General features: G+C 42.8%; 1 protein-coding gene across 1 annotated transcript in view; it reads right to left on the reverse strand.

The window, feature by feature from the left end:
• Window positions 1-18,102, reverse strand: part of BLNK (B cell linker) — a 78,216-nt gene that overhangs the window by 11,201 nt on the left and 48,913 nt on the right. The window contains exons 7-11 of the mRNA XM_068961542.1: window positions 16,391-16,472; window positions 15,114-15,185; window positions 3,884-3,956; window positions 1,926-1,953; window positions 1,082-1,124 (exon numbers count right to left, since the gene is read on the reverse strand). Coding sequence (XP_068817643.1) covers window positions 1,082-1,124; window positions 1,926-1,953; window positions 3,884-3,956; window positions 15,114-15,185; window positions 16,391-16,472 — 298 coding nt within the window. The remainder of the gene's footprint in view (window positions 1-1,081; window positions 1,125-1,925; window positions 1,954-3,883; window positions 3,957-15,113; window positions 15,186-16,390; window positions 16,473-18,102) is intronic.

Raw genomic sequence — 18,102 nt, forward strand, 5'->3', positions numbered from 1 at the left:
GGAAATGATTATATTAGGATTAGAAGGAAATGTCTCTCCCCATGCTCAAACCCAGTATCAACTGAGAAGAACTGAGTTTGGTCAAATGTCTTCCCATGAGCAAGTCTTTCACCAAGAAGCTCTGAAGCCATGAAGTTTGCTCAGAGTTGTACTTACTTCCTGTAGAGGCTCACCCTAAGGCTTCACTATCACTCCAAGCTCCCTGCTCAGCAGGCATGGAAGACTATAAAGAATGGAAGGATAGCAAGCCAAAAGCATCAGAGGAAAGCAAGACAACAAGAGAGGAGTCTGGAGGAAAGATGTGGGAAATGATGGAAGAGACCCAGCAGAGCAATGAAAGCAGACAGGTGAGTCGTAACACACATTCAGAGAATGTCTACCATCCATCGTCAGAGACAGGTATGCCCGTGTTAACTCAGGAAATGGTAGCTTTTAACATCGAGTACCTTCAAGTGTGGCATTAGATGGGTACAAAGCTTTCATTTCTATGTAGTGTTTTAGGTCTTGAGATTATGAATGATTCTCCTGGGTTTTTTTCCTCCCAGTATTTTTCAAATTCAAATTTTTTTAAATGGGAAAGTTCTAATAGAAAGTATACATGGTTATGATAAAGGAAAGGAAGGCTTTGAAGGTGTACTAAGAAGATAGATACTTGAACTCAGGAAACATTATTTTGAAAACTTAGCACAAGAACTTGTTCAAACCAACAGATTTGTTAAAATTTCATTACTTAACTTACCCATTAATTCTGAGACATTGGAATGGTTCTAAATCAGTCTGCACGCCTATGTGAGGTTGTGGCACAGTTTCTGGCAAGTCATATCTGTCTACAGACAGGCAGGTTTGGGGCATGTCGACTGTGGCCTACTGCACAGCTGTAGCTTGGCAAGCCCAGGTCCTGATCAGCTTTGCTACTCACTACTCATGGCAAAGTAAAGACTGTTCTGTTTAAAAATTGAGCTTTATGTTTACAATTGCCTTATAAATAATGAAAGAAATTTAGAAATATATTTGCATACAAATTTTTAATCAAAATAACTTGTACAGGACATGCTCTTCCATCAAAGTAATATAGATTTACCTTCGCAAACACTTGAGGCATTCTGTTGAGAGGCAACTGGAGTCTATTTAAAAAAAAAAAAAAAAGGTAAGGATCTTCAATACAGTGGTACGTGGAAATAAAAGTCAAAACAATAATATTAAAATAAATACTGGAGAGAATATCTCTTTGATGCATGGCTTTTCTTTCAATGACAAGAGCAACCATTAAAAACACACAGTCCCCAGCTCAACCTTTGCATCAGCTGACAATGGACCAGCAGTGTGTCATGGAAGGAGCAGTGTCACTTTGGTGTGGGGTCTCCCCAGTCTGTCAGCAGTTCTGGAAGAAGGCATGGCCCCCCAGCAGCTGCTGGGCAGTAGCGCCTGTGCAGTGGAAATCTGGCCTCTGGCTTAGGTCTCAGAACCCCACCGTCTGGGTGTTTGTGGTTGTAAATGTCAGGCTACAGTGTAGATATTAGGTCAGGATGGGCTTCCTTAAATAGTGGGCTGACTCAGGTTCCCCACGTTCTGGCCAGAATATGAGTGTAGTCAGGACTGTGTGCCTGATGTACAGTTGTCAGTCCTTAGCTCCCAGGCTGGCAGGTGGGGAAGCAGACCCAGGGCTTCCCAAGGGGAAGGCAGAGGTCACAAGAGGCAGGGAGCCTGGCCCCTGCAGCCACTTACTCAGTGAAGCCACATCCTGGAGGATGGGACCCTCCCATCTTCCTTGCCTAACTGAGGATTCCAAGATTCTCTTGGACTATCCAGGCAGCAGCAAGATTGCTGTGTTCCTCTTAGCTGAAAGCATTGTCAACTTTAAATAAATGGATAAGAATGAACAACGCAGGAAATATGAAGTACATTTAAATACACAATTAACTTACTGTCTTCAGTGGCATAGCTGTTTTCTTCCTGGGGGATAAAAAGAGATTGACTTGTTAAAACACAGCAGAGATAAAGAGGAGCTGACAACTTATCATTTTACTCTCAAATATAAACTAGAATAATGAAAGTGATACAAGTGTCTAAGAAGATGATCCATGAAGGGCAGAGAAGGGCAGAAACAGGATTCAGTCATGATCTTCTGAACCTCAGATAGCGTCCGCTGACAGATGGCCAAGGGGTTAATGGGGATAAACAGGAGAGCCAGTTACCAGGGAGTCAAGATAACTGAGCTCTTGCTCCAGTTCTGCAACGAATTACTCTGTGACCTCAGGCCTCTCTCTTGGCTGTGAGGGCCAGTCTGAGCTTTAGTTTCCTCATCTGTAATGTAAGGACCACAAATAGTATTTTCAAAGGTGCATGGAGATCCCTCCCTTCCCCCAACAGCACCCCAGGGCTACTGTCTGGGGCAGGAGGGTGAAGACGTGAGGGTGGCCAAGCAGGAGTGTTTGGCAGCCAGCGCCTCCCCATGCCAGTGGCCCTCCAGCCTCTGGTGACTCCTCTCTACTGGACATCTGCCTAGAATTTCACTCCAAACAGATAAACCCAAGACAAATGACATGTTTGAAAACCACTGCTACCTCTGGTCCTGAGGGTTCTTGCATGAGCTAACATACCAGTTTGTCTTAGTTCAGTAGAGACTGGACTCTAATGTTGTGCAATGTACTTAGTTGCTCAGTCATTTCTGAGTCTTTGTGACCCCATGGACTGTAGCTTGCCAGGCTCACCTGTCCGTGGGGATTCTCCAGGCAAGAATACTGGAGTGGGTTGCCATTCCCTCCTCCAGGGGATTGTCTCAATCCAGGGATCAAACTCAGGTCTGCATTACAGGCAGATTCTTTACCATCTGAGCCACAAGGGAAGCTAAGGCTTTATAATTGTCATCTGCATTCATTCTAAATACTGGCTTTCTCTCTATCTCTCACTTTGTTTCAGCTGAGAGCTGGATGATTGGGGGAAGGATACTAACAATTCCCAATTCCTGGTACTGGGTTAGACTATTCACATGTTATTTAAACCTCACACTGTCCTTTTAAAGTGGGTATTTTTATTACATTTTAGAGATTATGAGACTAAGTAACTTGTCTGAAGTGATAAAACTAACCCAAGAGAGAAGTGTGCAGAGTTTTGCTTAATAAACCCCTGAAATTAAAAGCTTCTTTGCTTTACTCAAAGGCAGAATTAAGACTATAACCATGCAGGCCAGCCTTGGACACATTTAAGTGTGCTTTTAAAATAGCCTGTTGAGCCAATATGACATTACTGGGTCACTGTTTGTAGTATTAACACATTAGAGTACTCACCCAACAGTTTACAAAGTTCTTCTAAGTTCAGTGAGAAAGAATGACCCTCTCATCTCCATTTTGAAAGGAACCTTAGCAGTGTTGCTTTGACTGAACACCCCGTACAAGCTGCTCTGTGTACTCATTTGTTTACAGATCACTAACTACTTGGAAGAGAAGCCAAGGAGTAGAAAGGAGGAATGAAACCTGCTTATGGGTCTTAAAATTATTCAAGCTCTGGAGCTTCTGTTTTGTGGAGCACAAGCCACTGAGCTCAAGATTTAACTGACAGCTTTTGGGAGGAAAGACTACTAGTTTTTGATGTCAGCAGGGGCACCCGAAGTCCACCTTGAAGCATGCCTTGGACATGGAGATGAGTAGGGCAGGAGGGTCATTGCACACTCCAGGAGCACACCTATTGTAATGTTAGGTGTGCCTGCATCTGAGCTTGGGCACGTGTGCTCTTCTGGATGGAAATAGCAGAAAGACACCTGCCCCTCTTGGGCTCCCAGATACTCAGGCAGGACTCCTTTGTGGATTCCAGGCAGGCCGCTCACAGCAGTGGTAGAGACTAGTTACTTAAATCACAGAGTTGCTTCTCTGCAACAGGAACTTACCCAGCCCTGGGCAGTGGGGATGGTGCAGCAGGTAAAGAAGTTGACTTGGAGTCCCAGGCTCCACTCTTGCGACCTGCACAGACATACACACAGGTCAGTCTCTGGGCCTGATGGCACAGTGAGCTGGCCTTGCTGGCAGGCTCAAAAGACATGCACATTTTTTGCTACTTTCAGTTAAGCATATATAAGTAGTTACGTTGAAGTTTGGGGGGAAAACCTATCACAGGCAAAGGTAATGAAATACTTTTTAAAATGCCAATTTATAAGCTCAGAACTGGGGTGTTAATTAGGAACTCCCATCCTAACATTGCTAAATGACCCCTCCTTGTCCTTATGGGACAAGTTAAGAACCTCTGATTCTATGGGCTCAGTGAGAGCTCACAAGGGTTCATATGGGAGGGGACTCACACTTGCATCTATAATCACTGCACATATGTGCACGCCAGAGATGCCCAGAGTCAGAGGGGCACAGACCCACCACTCCTGATCACACCTAGAGATACCAATCATTCCTAACTGTGCATACTTACACAGTACACACACCTCACCTCACATTTGAAGGACACTTATTCATTCATCTCTGTATTCTCAGGGCCTTTACCCATTGCACAAATAGACACATTGAGAGAAGCAGCAAGCTGTTATCGAAATCTCATCTTCTGAAGCCACAAAAGGGATCGAAAAGGCCTTGTCCACTATGCCCACTTCCCTTCTCCCTACTTGACCATCATTATGAGAGTGGAAGGTGAGAGACTGGAAAGGGAGCAGGCCTGGAAGGGGAGAGGCCTGAGCTAAGCCAGCCCCCTCAGCATCTCCTGGCTGCCTCCTCTCAAGCTGATATTCGCCTGCCTGGACCTTACTGCTCAGGGATATGAAGGCTCTCTATTGAATTAAGTTGAACTGAATGAATATTTTAATTAAGAACCTATGACATTTACAAGTTCACAGTTCCCAATGGACTTAAAGGGGATATGCTATAAATGTAGGTTGGACTTGCCCTCAGTCTGTATTATTTGAGTTTGCAAGATAAAGCACACATAAGCAAACGGTGAGGGGATAATCTATTACTAAGAATTATTGAGAGCCTGGTATGTGTAAAGCGCTTGGAAGTACTATGTTAGTTGCTGTGGAAGAGCCGAGTAGGCCTCTGCCTTCTCAGAATTTACAAGGGAATACAAAGGCACCCCACACCACCTCATCAGACAGGGCCACCTATTCCAAACACAAAAAAGGGGGAAAGGCCTTGAAAAGTATTAAGTGCAGACGTCATAAAGTTCATTCTCATGTACTTCACTAGAGTCCTTCAGGCTCTCGCTCAGAGCCCATTGACTTTCTTTCTACACACAGTGCTTACAAAAGGGCTAATTTCCATCAGCTCTCACCAGCGGCATCTGCAAAAGGAGAGGCCCCTCCCATGTAACTCTTACTTAGATGTAACCTGACCCTGACATGATTTTTTTTAAAACACTTTGAAAAAGAAGCTACACTTGAAATTTTTAACATTTCCCGTGTCAGTAAACTGCAATATCAACTGAATATGTAGTAGTATGAGTCCAACTGTGTTTCATTAGCTAGAGCATCAAGTTGATATTGCTCTTCAAATTCTCAATATTTAAGACTGACATTGTGAGTGGGAGGTGCTTTCTTTGTGAAATACCCTTGTCTTGACTACCTAAATTTCAAGGGACTGAAGCAACCTTAGCACACACATGCACGAACATGTACAGAATTAACCAGATTCCCAGCTGGTGCTGTACTTGCATGCTAAGTTGCTTCAGTCGTGTCTGACTCTTTGCAGCCCCATGGACTATAGCCCTTTGTCCCATGGACAGAAGAGCCTGGCGGGCTACAGTCCATGGGGTTGCAGAGTCGGACATGACTTAGCAGCTGGGCAATCACTAAGCAAAGTAAAATTATTGCTGGAAAGGGATTGAAAGTATTTGATGGTCAAAAGCATTGAGTAAAGTGAAAGGAGTGAGATGGAAAAGACTACACATTATATGACTCCATCTGTATGAATGTTCATAAAAGACAACTCTATAGCAAAAGAAAGCAGATCAGAATACCCAGGGCTGAGCATGGGAACGGGCATCAAGGCTCTTTTGGAGTTGGGGTGGACATGGTAAATTTCTAAAATGGATTGTAGTGTTGGTTACAAAACTCTGCAAATGTAATGATTTTTAAAAACCATTGAATTATACATGTAAAATGAATGAGTTTTATGACTTATGCTAGTTATAACTCATAAAGGATCTCAGTAAATATGATTATTGCTATTTTCATCTTATCCTCTTGTTATCAACCACTTCAGTGTCTCTAGATGCTGGGCACTGGGCCAGGTACTTCACATGTGTCACTTCTGAGCCTCCCATAGGATCAAGGGAGTAAACAGGGGCTCCCCTGTTAAGGGGAAGGTCCACTGCCGAAAACTCAGGTTATTCGTGTTGAAAGCCGAGGCTGGCCGTATCCTCTCCAGTCAAAAATCTCATAGTGTTCCCCTGGGGGCATGATTGGGCTGTCAGACTCACTTGCTGCTTCTCCCTGTTGTGGGGAAAGATTAGTGAAATAGAGGGGTGCTTTTGTGGATGCCCATGGGAGGATGGAAAATGACTCCTTCAAGGCCAGTGACCCTTCCTGTCACTCTGGCTGAAGTCAGACCCTTGGGCATGGCTCGGGAAGGACAACATCATACCCTCCTTACTGCCAGGATCCCCACTTCCTGGTAAAGCTGAAATCTTGGTTGGAAAACTCCAAGGCAGAAATGGGGGATGCAGCAGAAGGAGATGTGTCCAAAAGCATACTAACAAAAGAGAAAAATCAGCTCTGTTTAAATCACAGTGAGCAAAAAATTATGCTAATTTAAAATTTTTTATTTATTTATTTGGCTTCGCTAGGTCTTAGTTGCTTATGCAAGATCTTCAGTTGTGGCATGCGAAATCCCTAGTTGCAGCATGTGGGATCTAGTGCCCTGACCAAGGATCAAACCTAAGCCCCCTGCACTAGGAGGTCAGAGTCTTAGCCACTGGATCACAAGGGAAGTCCCTATGTTAATGTTTGATTTAACAGCACAAGCTTTGCATAAGCTGCTGGTTACTAAGTTTTCTTAACTGGGAAAACAATGTACCCTTAGTTTTTCCTTCCACCACATGTATTTTATACTGTTCAAGGGGTTCTCAAGGCGAGGATGCTGAAGTGGTTTGCCATTCCCTTCTCCAGTTGGACCATGTTTTGTCAGAACTCTCCACCATGACCCATCTGTCTTGAGTGGCCCTACATGGCATCACTCACAGTTTCATTGAGTTAGACAAGAGTGAACATTGACATTTTAGGAATCAGTGAACTAAAATGGACTGGAATGGGCAAATTTAATTCAGATGACCATTATATATACTACTGTGTGCAAGAATGCCTCCATAGTCAACAAAAGAATTGGAAATGCAGTACTTGAGTGCAATCTCAAAAGCAACAGAATGATCTCTCCTTGTTTCCAAGGCAGGCCATTCAATACCACAGTAATCCAAGTCTATGCCCCAACCAGTAATGCTGAAGAAGCTGGAGTTGAACAGTTCTATGAAGACCTACAAGATCTTCCAGAACTAACACCCAAAAAAGATGTCTTTTTCATCATAGGGGACTGGAATGCAAAAGTAGGAAGTCAAGAGATACCTGGAGTAACAGGCAAATTTGGCCTTGCAGTACAGAATGAAGCAGGGCAAAGACTAACAGAGTTTTGTCAAGAGAACTCACTGGTCATAGCAAACACCCTCTTCCAACAACACAAGAGAAGACTCTTCACATGGACATCACCAGATGGTCAATACCAAAGTCAGATTGATTATATTCTTTGCAGCCAAAGATGGAGAAGCTCTATACAGTCAGCAAAAACAAGACCGGGAGCTGACTGTGGCTCAGATCATGAACTCCTTATTGCAAAATTCAGACTTAAATTGAGGAAAGTAGGGAAAACCATTAGACCATTCAGATATGACCAAAATAAAATCCCTAAAGATTATACAGTGGAAGTGACAAATAGACTCAAGGGATTAGAACTGATAGACAGAGTGCCTGAAGATCTATGGACAGAGGTTCGTGACATTATACAGGCGGCAGGGATCAAGACCATCCCCAAGAAAAAGAAATGCAAAAACCACAGTGGTTTTCTGAGGAGGCCTTACAAATAGCTAAGAAAAGAAGAAAAGCTATAGGCAAAGGAGAAAAGGAAAGATACACCCATTTGAATCCAGAGTTCCAAAGAACAGCAAGGAGAGATAAGAAAGCCTTCCTCATTGATCAATGCTAAGAAATGAGGGAAAACAATAGAATGGAAAGACTAGAGATCTCATCAAGAAAAGGAGAGATACCAAAGGAATATTTCATGCAAAGATGTGTGCAATAGAGGACAGAAATGGTATGGACCTAACAGAAGTAGAAGATATTAAGAAGAGGTGACAAAAATACACAGAAGAGCTATTCAAAAAAGATCTTGATGACCCAGATAACCATGATGGTGTGATCACTCACCTAGAGCCAGACATCCTGGAATGCGAAGTCAAGTGGGCTTTAGGAAGAATCACTACAAACTAAGGTAGTGGAGGTGATGGAATTCCAGTTGAGTTATTTCAGATCCTAAAAGATGATGCTGTGGAAGTGTGGCACTCAATATGCTGACAAATTTTGAACACTCAGCAGTGGCCACAGAACTGGAAAAGGTCAGTTTTCATTCTAATCCCAAAGAATGTTCAAACTACTGCACTGCACTCATCTCACACGCTAGCAAAGTAAGCTCAAAATTTTCCAAGCCAAGCTTCAACAGTACATGAACTGTGAATTTCCAGATGTTCAAGCTGGATTTAGAAAAGCCAAAGGAATCAGAGATCAAATTGCCAACATCTGTTGGATCATCGAAAAAGCAAGAGAGTTCCAGAGAAAGATCTGCTTCTGCATTATTGATTATGCCAGTGCCTTTGACTGTGGATCACAACAAACTGTGGAAAATTCTTCAAGAGATGGGAATACCAGACCACCTCACCTGCTTCTTGAGAAATCTGTATGCAGGTCAAGAAGCAACAGTTAGAACCGGACATGGAAGAACAGACTGGTTCCAAATTGGGAAAGGAGTACGTCAAGGCTGTATATTGTCACCCTGCTTATTTAACTTCTATGCAGGGTACATCATGCGAAATGCTGGGCTGGAAGAAGCACAAGCTGGAATCAAGATTGCTAAGAGAAATATCAATAACCTCAGATATGCAAATGACACCACCCTTATGGCAGAAAGTGAAGACAAACTAAAGAGCCTCTTGATGAAAGTGAAAGAGGAAAATGAAAAAACTGGCTTAAAACTCAACATTCAAAAAGCTAAGATCATGGCATCTGGTCCCATCACTTCATGGCAATGGAGAATGCCATGGCATGGGGAAACAATGGAAATAGTGAGAGACTTTATTTTGGGGGGTCTCCAAAATCACTGCAGATGGTGACTGCAGCCATGAAATTAAAAGACAATTGCTCTTTGGAAGAAAAGCTATGACCAACTTAGACAGCATATTAAAAAGCAGAGACATTATTTTGCCAACAAAGGTCTGTCTAGTCAAAGCTATGGTTTTTCCAGTAGTCATGTATGGATGTGAGAGTTGGACTATAAAGAAAGCTGAGCACTGAAAAATTGATGCTTTTGAACTGTGGTGTTGGAGAAGATTCTTGACAGTCCCTTGAACTGCAAGGAGATCCAACCAGTCAATCATAAAGGAAATCAGTCCTGAATGTTCATTGGAAGGACAGATGCTGAAGCTGAAACTCCAATACTTTGGCCATCTGACGTGAAGAACTGACTCTTTGGAAAAGACCCTGATGGTGGAAAATATTGAAGGCAGGAGGAGAAGGGGATGACAGAGGATGAGATGGTTGGATGACATCACCGAGTTGATGGACATGGGTTTGAGCAAGCTCTAGGAGTTGGTGATGGACAGGGAGGCCTGGCATGCTGCAATTCATAGGGTCTCAAAGAGTCGGACACGACTGAGCGACTGAACTAAACTGAACTGAACTGAGCAACTGAACTGAACCAAACTTAACATGTATTTTATGAATCATCCTTTATTCTGTTTTACATATGATGTTGCTAGATTTCCCTATTCTTAATAATCCAGTGTTGACATTGTAAGCCTTTGGGATTTAATCTCTTTTAGCTGTTATAGACACCCTATATATATTGTTAGTGGGGCTTGCACACTAGCTGAAGCATCCTATACTCTCATGCACTGCTTGAATTCTGACAAAATACATAAAGACATTGTATTTAACAACTTCAGAACAATTTGGGCTACAGGTAAAATTCACCTTGCACACTAGCAAGGAATTGTAAATTCCAAAACTCTGCTCACTGCCCGCCCCCCATTTAGGAAATAAAGAAATAAGAATATTTTAAAATACAGTTTTCTTAGAGGATGCTCAGAAATACATGCCTTGAGTACCATCTTCTGACAAAAGTACAGAATCAACCAGAGCTTGAACCACCTTCTAAATGCACTGCTGCTGCTGCTGCTGCTGCTGCTGCTAAGTCGCTTCAGTCATGTCCGACTCTGTGTGACCCCATAGACGGCAGCCCACCAGGCTCCCCCGTCCCTGGGATTCTCCAGGCAAGAACACTGGAGTGAGTTGCCATTTCCTTCTCCAATGCATGAAAGTGAAAAGTGAAGTTGCTCGGTCGTGTCCGACTCTTAGTGACCCCATGGACTGCAGCCCACCAGGCTCCTCCATCCGTGATATTTTCCAGGCAAGAGTACTGGAGTGGGGGTGCCACTGCCTTCTCCAATCACAATGGGCGACTGTCCTTCAGTTTGTTTAGACCAGTGGTTCTGAACGGGGAGTGATTTTGTCTCCCTCCTCCAGGCAGTGACTGGAGACATCTTTACCAATCACTGTTGAAGAAGGGGGTATACTGGCATCTAGTGGGCAGGGGCTAGAGATGCTGCTGAACAGCCTGCAATGCACAGCACAGCCCCCACAAGAATCACCTAGGCCCAAGCACCAACTGTGCTGAGGCTGGAAAAATGTGATTTAGAGTAAAACTTTATATGGAAAGAAAGGAACACTTCCCTGAGATGTGCACAGGCTGCTCTATCAGACTGGTCTTGAATTAAGGCAGGTTGAACAAGTGATTCTGGACAATAATAATAATAATAAATCACAAAGAGCTTGTATTTTATGTATGACTCATATCTTTTTACTCATTTAATGCTCACAATATCCTGAGGCATAGGTGCCATTTTCTCCTTCATTTTTTCAGTAGGGGAAACAGACAGGGGGATCACGTAGCTTGCTTGAAGGCTAGTACCTAGTGAGTGTCAGAGCCAAGGCTTGGACCGTCTGGCTTTGGAGTCTGGGCTAAGTCCCACTACTGTGCTTCCCAGGATGGAACACTGAGAGAGAAAGCCTGTCTTTGCGCCTAATCCAGTGTGTGATCCTTAGCCAGCACCTTACTAGCCATCAAAGAGCCAAGAGCAACATTAACCAGAAACAAGCGTCAAGCTTCCCTTATAGCTCAGTTGGTAAAGAATCCGCTTGCAATGCAGGAGACTCCAGTTCAATTACTCGATCGGGAAGATGCACTGGAGAAGGGATAGGCTACCCACTCCAGGATTCTGCAGTATGGGAGACTTGGGTTCGATCCCTGGGTTGGGAAGATCCCCTGGATAAGGGAAAGGCTACCCATTTAGTATTCTGGCCTAGAGAATTCCATGGACTATATAGTCCCAGACACAACTGAGCAACTTTCACTTTTAAGTGTCACGGTGGGGTATTTTGATAGGGACACCTGAAAACTTAGCACTGTCATGATGCCTAGAGGGCACTTTCTGAAGCCTTTAAAGGACAATGGTTCAATTATTCAAAGACATAGGCCAGGAGTCTGATTATTCATTTTACAAAAATCATCTCTGAAAACTATACTGTTTGCATACTCAGAAACTCCCTCTAAATGTTCAGGTTTGTTCCTTAAGGTAACTCACTTCCTTCTTCCTCCTGAACTTTCTTCTGTCTATATCCAACAGTCATTTAACCAAGAAATTATTTTCTTGTTAAGTTTGGTTTCTGCATCTGATGCCTCTAGTGATAAAATTTAGCTACATTAGATTAATGTAAAACTAATGAATAGGAAATCTAGTGGGCTAATGCCTTCATAATGGGGCCATATAATTCCTTAAAGACAGTCAGAGTTGGGGGGCTCAATTGCTCTCAATCAACTGACCCACCTACCATTTCAGCACCTGCTCTGAGCCAGGACCTGTCTAGGCCCTAGAAACACAAGTATGAGCAAGGCATGGACCTGAGAGTCTCACAGGAAAGACAGAGATCTCAGGAAGGATAGGGGATAAACGGGAATTGCAGGGTACAATAGGCGTGCACACCGAGGGGATCTAGCCCACTGTGGTATCAGGAAAGGCCTCCTGTGTCAGCAATACTAAGGCAGTGTCTTCAAGGAGCTTGCAACATACTTAGGGAGATTAGACTGAGACCCAGAGAAATTGGAGAATAGTTGCAGGCTGAGTATAAGTGGGATGAGACTTATGGCAAAGAAAAGCTCTCTGAGGGATAAAAAAACATAGGGGGTTTCCAGGAGGGGAGACTTCAAGCTGGACTTTGAAGGATGTGTAGAATTTGGTGTCATAAAAGTGAGAACACAAACAAATGCCAGAAGGCAGGACCCATGAAAAACAGGCTGATTGGAGTATCAGGTGTGTTTTAGGAAGAAAACGTCCATGTAAGACAAGAAGAGCATTTTAAGATGTAAGCGCCAGAGAGAATTAAACTGTTGTTCTAAAGGAGTGCTTAAACCTTCATTTATCTGTTTCAATGAAACATTTTCTATTCCAGTAATGACAGCGCTTCTCCTGAGTTATCACAGGTCAGGAGTCTCTATTTCAGTTGGGAAGAAAGCAACCTCTCCATGATGTTTTAGGTTGGTGTGTTGACATTTGTTTCCAGGAATGAAGATGAGCTGGATAAGATGACTCTGACCACTACGCTGCCAGTATAAAGAGCTTGCGGGTTCTGAGGGTGAGGAGAAGTAAGAACTTGTGAAGAGGGTGAGCAATTGCACAGGAAATGAGTCTAGAAAAACATACTAAAAATACTCTTCTTTCATTTTCTCTCAAGGACCATGTCACTGAAAGCAGAGGTCAGTCTCCCAATCTCTGTGTTGAGCCTTCAGGTCTGGGAGAGAAGGGAGTGTGTGTGTGTGTGTGTGTGTGTGTGTGTGTGTGTGTTGGGTACCCAGTTGGGGAGAGGATGAGGAGGAGAGCTGTGGAGCAGGCTCTTACATCTCTCTGTGCTGTGATAGGGTGAGGGGACACTTTTGAGCTGTGGTGTTGGAGAAGACTCTTGAGAGTCCCTTGGACTGCAAGGAGATCCAACCAGTCCATTCTGAAGGAGATGAGCCCTGGGTGTTCTTTGGAAGGAATGATGCTAAAGCTGAAACTCCAGTACTTTGGCGACCTCATGCGAAGAGCTGACTCATTGGAAAAGACTCTGATGCTGGGAGGGATTGGGGGCAAGAGGAAAAGGGGACGACAGAGGATGAGATGGCTGGATGGCATCACCGACTCAATGGATGTGAGTTGGAGTGAACTCCGGAAGATGGTGATGGACAGGGAGGCCTGGCGTGCTGCAATTCATGGGGTCACAGAGTCGGACACCACTGAGAGACTGAACTGAACTGAACTGAACTGAACTGATGGGCATTACTCGGTGCTGTGGGTCTCAATCTGGGAGTTGCCAGGCCCTACAGAAGAAGGTCCCTTGGAGAAGGAAATGACAACCCAGTCCAGTATTCTTGCCTGGAAAATTCCATGACCAGAGGAGTCCGGTGGGCTACAGTTCATGAGGTCGCAAAAAGAGCTGGACATGACTGAGTGACTAAACAGCAGCAACAGGAGACACTTAGGAACCACTGAGAGTTCATGGTTTGGGTAGGGATGGCATGGTACAAACTGTGTAATGGGATGAAGCTAGCAACATTTGGAAGGGTCAGAAGCTCATCTCAGTGACTGAGGAAAGAGCCTAGAGGCAAGGACTCTGTTAAGACAGAAGGTATGAAGTGTTAAAGAAAGTCTGGTTAAGGTGGTGACAACTGATATAGAAGAGCTGCTGCTGCTGCTGCTGCTAAGTCGCTTCAGTCGTGTCCGACTCTGTGCAACCCCATAGACGGCAGCCCACCAGGCTCCCCCGTCCCTGGGATTCTCCAGGCAAGAACACTGGAGTGGGTTGCCATTGCCTTTTCCAATGCATGAAAATGAAGTCGCTCAGTCATGTCCGACTCTTTGCGACCTCATGGACTGCAGCCTACCAGGCTCCTCCATCCATGGGATTTTCCAGGCAAGAGTACTGGAGTGGGGTGCTATTGCCTTCTCCGACATAGAAGAGCAAATTCAGGAAAAAAGCAATAGGATTCGGAAAGAGCACAAGCACGCTGAGACATGGAGCCCTGAGGCTGAGGTGTAAAGAGGAATAGGAGTGCCCAAAGGGTAGGAGTGATGGATGCATTGAGCTTGTGGTGGTGGGAAGGAAGGAGGGTTAAGTTTGGACACCAGAGGGTTATTAGCTTAGACCACCAAAGTGAATACAGGAGAATGGATACACCCGAAAGAAGTGAAAAATAATGGTCTACTGAGCACCTACTGTATGCCAGGCACTTAAGAATTTCCCACTCACATTTTCAGAATTCTCCAGTCTCAGGGCTTGGGCTGTTATCTCCATTTACTGATGAGAAAATGTGATGCTTGGAGAGGTGAAGTACAAACCCAGTGTGATACAGTTGAGAATGGGGAGCACTGGAATGCTTGGCTCAGAACCCAAGTTCTTAACCTGCACGATATTCTGCCAGAAGAGCAGAGGGCTGAGGCTGACCCGTGCAGGCATCCTCAGTCAGGGGAGGGGAAGAGGAGGAGAAACCAGTGAAGTGCCCAGAGAGGTCAGATGAAGACCAGGATGTGGCTGTTGGAGACACAGGGACGTGGGGACGAGGGTCCCCCACACAGGTGCCACCACACAGTGGATGAACGCGAAAAGTCTCTGTTGCTACTTATGAAGACATTTGGAAATACAAGGGATTGTTTCATAATGTTTTTTTCTGAGTTGTTTATCTTATTTAGAGTGGATTGAAAGCCAAATCCCCAAATGTAATCATTTCACAATAAAAAAACAAAAACACCAAATCATGTGTATATCCCACCTGGAGCTGTCCCTGGAGGGGAGGCTGACTTTGAGGAGTTATTCGGCTTGATTGATCTATTTACGACAGGAGCTGAAACACACAATCATATATATATTACGGTTATGTGTCTATATTGTAGATACAGTCTACTGATGGAGATTTGCACTTATGGAAAAATGCATGGTAGAAATAATGGTCTAGACTGGATAATTCGCAAAGAATGGGAGACACACTTAAGCCCACAAGCCATTAAAAGTAGCCTTTTAAAAAAATAAATAAATAAAATAAAAGTAGCCTTTTCAGAAGAAAAAAAAGAAACATTTTTTGAATGAATATGTTAATAATAAAAGTGAATACTTGCTTGGAATTTCATTTGCCAAACTGGGGGTCTCAGAGATGAAAGAGTTTGTTTTTCATCAGAGGAACATGTATTAAACTAACAAGCGGAGGGGCCAAATTAATAGCCCTGCCTTCCCTGCCACACATCATTTCTCTTGGATTTTGTAGGTTTGGGGGTATGGGCGCATTTCATTTGTACTTGTTGTTTTGTGGTTATGGGTGAATTCAGGAATCCTGGAGGGCCTAGACGCTGTTGTTGATACTTAGGGCGTGAAGGAGAGGGCTGTGACGTGATGACACCGTAAAACCTGAGTACTGCTACTTCGGAGTCAGGTTTATTAGATGAATAGCGTTACTTGAAGAGGCAGCATTTATACAGAATTATATTCTCCATAGCGACTATGTCCGAAGTAATCCTGAGGGTACGTGGCATGGGCTTTTAAAGATAATTTATTTGTAACTGTATTTGTTACTTCGTGAAGGATTTACAAATGAAATGTTTCTTGTGGGCCTGACGTAGCACTAAGTTTTAAAGAATTAGAACACAGAGCATATTTTATTCTTTCATTTCTCAGTCCTCTGCAGAAATTATTCCTGGTACAATATTTGTAAGGTTAGCCTGGTGGCTCATGACCTCATTAGTATTAGATTTTATGAGAAATCTATTCTTAGTGAAGAGCTAAAGAGAAGAACCTAGGTGCTTTTATAATTTGAGAAGACAGTATTAAATCATGGAAGAGGATGGAGAAAGAAGAATCAAGGTTGAAAAACACAAGCATGGGTTGCTCACTGTGCTCTCTGATGGACCAGCCACTCAACCAAAGAAGGCAAATGCTGTGGCCGTGGAGCAGAGAGGTCTCAGCAGCATCATGTCTGAGCCCTTTGGTACTTGTGAGCAAATAATGCCCCAGTCAACTGGTAGAAGTTTTCAGGTGCTTAAAACTGCAAACTCTTGCCTTTTTCAGATGGGACTGAACTGTCTTCTGTGGGATGAATATAGTTTTCATCTTCATCTTCCACAGGGACCACATAATCAGCCTAAAAGAAATACAGAAATGCTGTACATTTGCAGTTTACTGGATAAGAAACAGTGATATTAAGAAATTTTTCATAATCCATATACCATTAAACGTTATGATGTAAAGTGATTTGGTTACTTGTAGTATATTCACAGAGTGCAACCATCACAACAGTTATCTTTAGAACATCGTCATCACTGCCAAAAGGAACCCTGCGCCCAGTAGTCACTCCTAACCGCCCCCTCCCCTGACCCAGTCAACCATGAACCTTCTTTCTGTCTTTAAGAACTGCCCATTCGGGACATTTTATGTAAATAGAATCATACACTATTAAAATATGCAGTCTTTTGTGATTTCTTATGACAGTAATTTCAAGGATTAGCCATGTTGTACTATGTATCACTACTTCATTTCCTTTTATGGACAAATCATATTCCATTGTATGATTATACCCCATTTTACTTACTGTTTCTACTTTGGGGCTGTTATAAGTAATGATATGAACATTAATGTACAAATTTTGTGTAGATGGACATTTTTCTTGGGAATATACCTAACGATGGAATTTCTGGATCATATTGTAGCTCTATATTTAATAGTTTGAATAACAGTTGTTTTCCAAAGTGGCTGCACTAATTTTTCATTACCACTAGCAATGTATAAGGGTTCCAATTTCTCCACATGTTCATCAGTACTTGTTATTGTCTTCTTTTTTATTATAAACATCCTTGTAGGTATGAAGTGGTATCTAACTGTAATTTTGATTTGCATTTCCCTGATGGTTATCAGCATCTTTTTGTCTGCTTATTGGCCATTTATATATATTCTTCAGAGAAAAATCTATTCCACCCCTTTGTCCACTTTTAATCTGGTTGTTTATTGTTTTTATCTTTAGATGATTAAAGTTCTTTAAATGTTCTAGATATAAATTTTTATAGATATATAATGCAAAAAAATTCTCTCATTCTGTAGGTTGTCCTTTACTTTCTTTGTGGCATCATTTACAGCACAAAATTTTACATTTTAAAGTACATTTTATCTATTTTTTCTTTGGTTTTATCTAAGAAACCATTGCCTATTCCAAGATCATAAAGATTTATACCTATGTTTTCTTCCAAGAATTTTATAGTTTTATTAATAGCTCTTATACTCAGTCCTATGATCCATTTTTATCTAATTTTTTAAGATACGATGTGAGATAGGAGCTCAATTTCATTCTTTTGAAAACAGTGGCTGACTTTATTTTGGGGGGCTTCAAAATCACTGCAGATGGTGATTGCAACCATGAAATTAAAAGACGTTTACTCCTTGGAAGGAAAGTTATGACCAACCTAGACAGCATATTGAAAAGCATTGAGACATTACTTTGTCAACAATGGTCCATCTAGTCAAGGCTGTGATTTTTCCAGTGGTTATGTATGAATGTGAGAGTTGGACTATAAAGAAATCTGAGTGCCAAAGAATTGATGCTTTTGAACTGTGGTGTTGGAGAAGACTCTTGAGAGTCCCCTGGACTTCAAGGAGATATAACCAGTCCATCCTAAAGGAAATCAGTTCTGAATATTCATTGGAAGGACTAATGAAGCTGAAATTCCAATACTTTGGCCACCTGATGCAAACAGCTGACACATTTGAAAAGACTCTGATGC

This window comes from Capricornis sumatraensis, chromosome 23, assembly GCF_032405125.1.
Source record: "Capricornis sumatraensis isolate serow.1 chromosome 23, serow.2, whole genome shotgun sequence".
NCBI classification, from domain to species: Eukaryota; Metazoa; Chordata; class Mammalia; order Artiodactyla; family Bovidae; genus Capricornis; species Capricornis sumatraensis.